Source organism: Erinaceus europaeus, chromosome 1 (assembly GCF_950295315.1).
Source record: "Erinaceus europaeus chromosome 1, mEriEur2.1, whole genome shotgun sequence".
NCBI lineage: Eukaryota > Metazoa > Chordata > Mammalia > Eulipotyphla > Erinaceidae > Erinaceus > Erinaceus europaeus.
The window spans coordinates 32,059,002-32,062,133 of record NC_080162.1 but is presented as its reverse complement, the minus strand read 5'-3'; the positions used below and the strand labels follow the sequence as shown (position 1 = coordinate 32,062,133).

At 59.3% G+C, this 3,132-nt stretch overlaps 1 protein-coding gene across 1 annotated transcript; it reads right to left on the bottom strand.

The window, feature by feature from the left end:
- Positions 1-426: 426 nt before the first annotated feature.
- On the bottom strand, positions 427-2,708 carry BHLHE23 (basic helix-loop-helix family member e23). Its single transcript, XM_060176662.1, has one exon. It carries the CDS (start codon positions 2,599-2,601, stop codon positions 1,924-1,926), a length of 678 nt encoding a protein of 225 aa, XP_060032645.1. The 5' UTR covers positions 2,602-2,708; the 3' UTR covers positions 427-1,923.
- Between the last annotated feature and the right edge of the window lie 424 nt (positions 2,709-3,132).

Genomic DNA, 3,132 nt, shown 5'->3' with positions numbered 1-3,132 from the left:
TTTATCAGAGACCAAATTATATTTATCAGGAGAGACCAGATTGCTGGATTAGTGGCCACCACAGAGACACCTGCCTGATTCTATTTGGCTCATGGGAGGCACACTGGCATTTGGGGAGAATAGCAGATAGGAGACTCTGCAATTAAAAAGCATTCGCAGTTAATCTAACTTTTATTAAGACCTAATTGTTGGAAGGATTTATGATTAAGCAGCTGCTTAAAAATGCTGTTTTTTACCTAGCAAGGCAGCTATTTCTTCCTCCTTTTCCTTAATTTCACATATATGCTGAGTGGTTGTTCACAGATCAGTCCTATCCTATGATTTAGAAGTATGTTGACAGAGTTATCTGAAAATTGAAATAATGAGTTCAGTAACAAATGAACACTATTTAATTTGATATTAAATTTTAATCATATCATTAAAAATAAATTAGAGTCAAATACTTTATTCTGAACATAAAGGATGTGCTAAACATGTCTGGTTTTAACCAGAATAAGCAACTGTTTCACATCATAATGAAGTAATTTGTAAAGTCGATTTATGATAGCTTTGAACTGACTCCAGAAATAAATGACATTTTACTCTCCCATCTTATCTAAAAGGGATTTGAAACCTGGTTTCCAACACGCAACTTTCTGAATGTGCAAAACTTATTAGGTCTGTTAGAGGAAAAAAGATGATGGAAAAATAAAAATGGAAATAAGCAGAAACCAGTATAAACATATGTCTTTAAGAATAAGACTTAATCACACACTTCATTTTGCAAATACAAAAGAGCCTTTGGAAACGTATTAATTAAAGTTAAATGCTATAGACAGACCGCTTTGTAGGGGCGCTGTCTTCTCCCCATTAGCATGGCATTAACGACAGCCGAGGAAATTGGTTTAATAAAGGCGAATACTGTAGCAGAGCCTCGGGGCACAAACAGGCAGGGACAGCTCTGTCCCAAGGGCGGCTGCTCCTGACCCCTGAAGGGGTAGAATTCAGAGCCTCCCACGACATAAAGAGACAGCTTCTATTATCACACGGACATAAAAGGAGACAGACCGGCTACTGCTGACACCTGTCAGGGCAAGGTCCCCACCAGTGTACTCACCCTTTGGGGCTCGTGGGGAGGAGGCTTTGTCGGTCCCACCCAGCACTCCCTGCCTCCCGCCCCCCCCCCCCCCCAACACACACACAGGCAGCCGGGACTACGACCCCTTCTTGCAGCCTCCTTTAAGTAAAGAGCAAAGGCAAGCTTCATCCAACTCCTGGGCAGTGATGGCTGGGTAGTCAAGGACTGTTAAGGGGACAGTTCCCACAGGCGAGAGGCAGCCAGGGGGTGCACTCATCTGTAGAGGTTAGTACCTCCCAGTAGGCAAGAATACAGACATCACAGATGCAGGCTTGCGTCCACACTGCAGGTCCTTTGCAAACGACAGTTGCCAGGCTTGGGGTGGGGGTGGGGTTGGGCGCTCGACCTGGGGACATTGTGTCCGCAGAGCTGAGAGGTGCGGCGCTCCCGCATCTTGGGGAATGACACCTCATCCAGGGCGCGATCATAAAGTTTGTGAAGAGTGGCAGATTGAGGCAGGATTCGCCCCAACGGTAAAGCCACGACTCTACCAGCAAGCCAAGAAGTTGCCCTGTGCCCCCGCTCCAAGTGATCCTGCAGGCGCCCCGCAGGACCCCGCCAGCCCCGCCTCATCTGCGGCCCTGGTGCCGAATCCAGGGAGATGACCAGCGCGCGCCGCCGGCTCCCGGCTCAGTGCTATCCCCCGACACACTTCACTCTTCCCGCCTCCCCCAAACTGCTGGGTGCGTCGGGGCTGGACTTGAGGTCGGACCTTCTCCCCGTGGGCGGGGTCCGGGAAGGGGGGGCAGGGTGACAGTCAGCCGGGGCAAAGTGAGATGCTCGGGAGGAAGCTGCCGGGGGTCGCTTTAGGGCTTCTCCGTGCAGTGTTTGCAGAGCGCCGAGGGCGCTCCGGAGAAGGCAGCGCACTTGTCGGGGCAGGGCAGCGAGGCGCCCGCGGAGAAGGGGTACACGGCGGCCTGGCCGAAGGGCGTCAAGGGCGCGGTGGTCACGGGCGCCGCCAGGCCCTGGCCCTGGTTGAGGTAGGCCACGAGGCGCCGCATCTCGTCCAGGGCCTGCGCCTGCATGAGGATGTAGTTCTTGGCGAGCAGCAGCGTGGCGATCTTGGAGAGCTTGCGCACCGACGGGCTGTGCGCGTAGGGGATGACGGCGCGCAGCCCGTCCAGCGCGTCGTTGAGGTCGTGCATGCGCCGCCGCTCGCGAGCGTTGATGCTCAGCCGCAGCGACCGCTGCTCCCGGGGCCGCCGCCGCGCGTCCCCTGCCGGCCCCGGCCCGCGCCGCCGCCGCCGCCGCTCGAAGGCGTCGTCCTCGTCGCCGCTCTGCTCACCGCTGCTCTCGGCCGCCGCGGGGGCGGCGCGGGGCGCGGGGGCCGCGGGCCCGTCGCCGCCCGGGCCGGGCGCACAGCAGTCGCGCCCCACGTCGGGCCCCCGCGCCGCCCCGTAGGCCAGTCCGGCCGCCGCCGCCGCCACATAGCTGTGGCTCAGCGCCAGGTACGCGTCCTCCGACAGCGACTGCAGCTCCGCCATGGCCGCGCCGCCGAGGCTCGAGGGCCGCCCGCGCCGGCGTTAGTCCCGCGGCCTGTCTGTCCCGCCTCACGCGCTGTCCTCCCCGCGCCCGGCCCCGCCTCCCGCCTCCCGCCTCCCGCCTCTCGCCTGGCCGCTCCGCACCCCGCCCGCCCCTCCTCCCCGCACTTCCGCCCTCAGGGCTGGGCCAGGGCGGGCTCCCGCCTGGGCGCGCGGGGCTCGGGCTTTAACGAGCGGGGCGCCCCCTGCACCTCACGGCCATCCAATGAGCGAGGCCCGGGGGCCGGCTGGGAGGGCCGCCCTGGGGAGTCTCCGGTTGGAGCCACCTGCTCCGGGGTTGTCGCTCCCCAGCAGGAGAACCGTGCATCCTCGGACCCCGGTCTCGGCCACACTCCGCTCCTGCCCGCGGGGACTCATGCGGCAGGTGGTGGGGTGGGGGTTCCTGCTGATTCTGGGAAGGCCTTGCGGCTGGGCTGGGGCGGTGCTCTGGGGAATTCCTGCGTCCCAGAAGCTGTTTGAGTTGGGTTTCCCTCC

Coding starts and splice junctions, on each gene's coding strand:
- BHLHE23 (XM_060176662.1), bottom strand. CDS start 2,601: ATGGCGGAGCTGCAGTCGCTGTCGGAGGACGCGTACCTGGCGCTGAGC.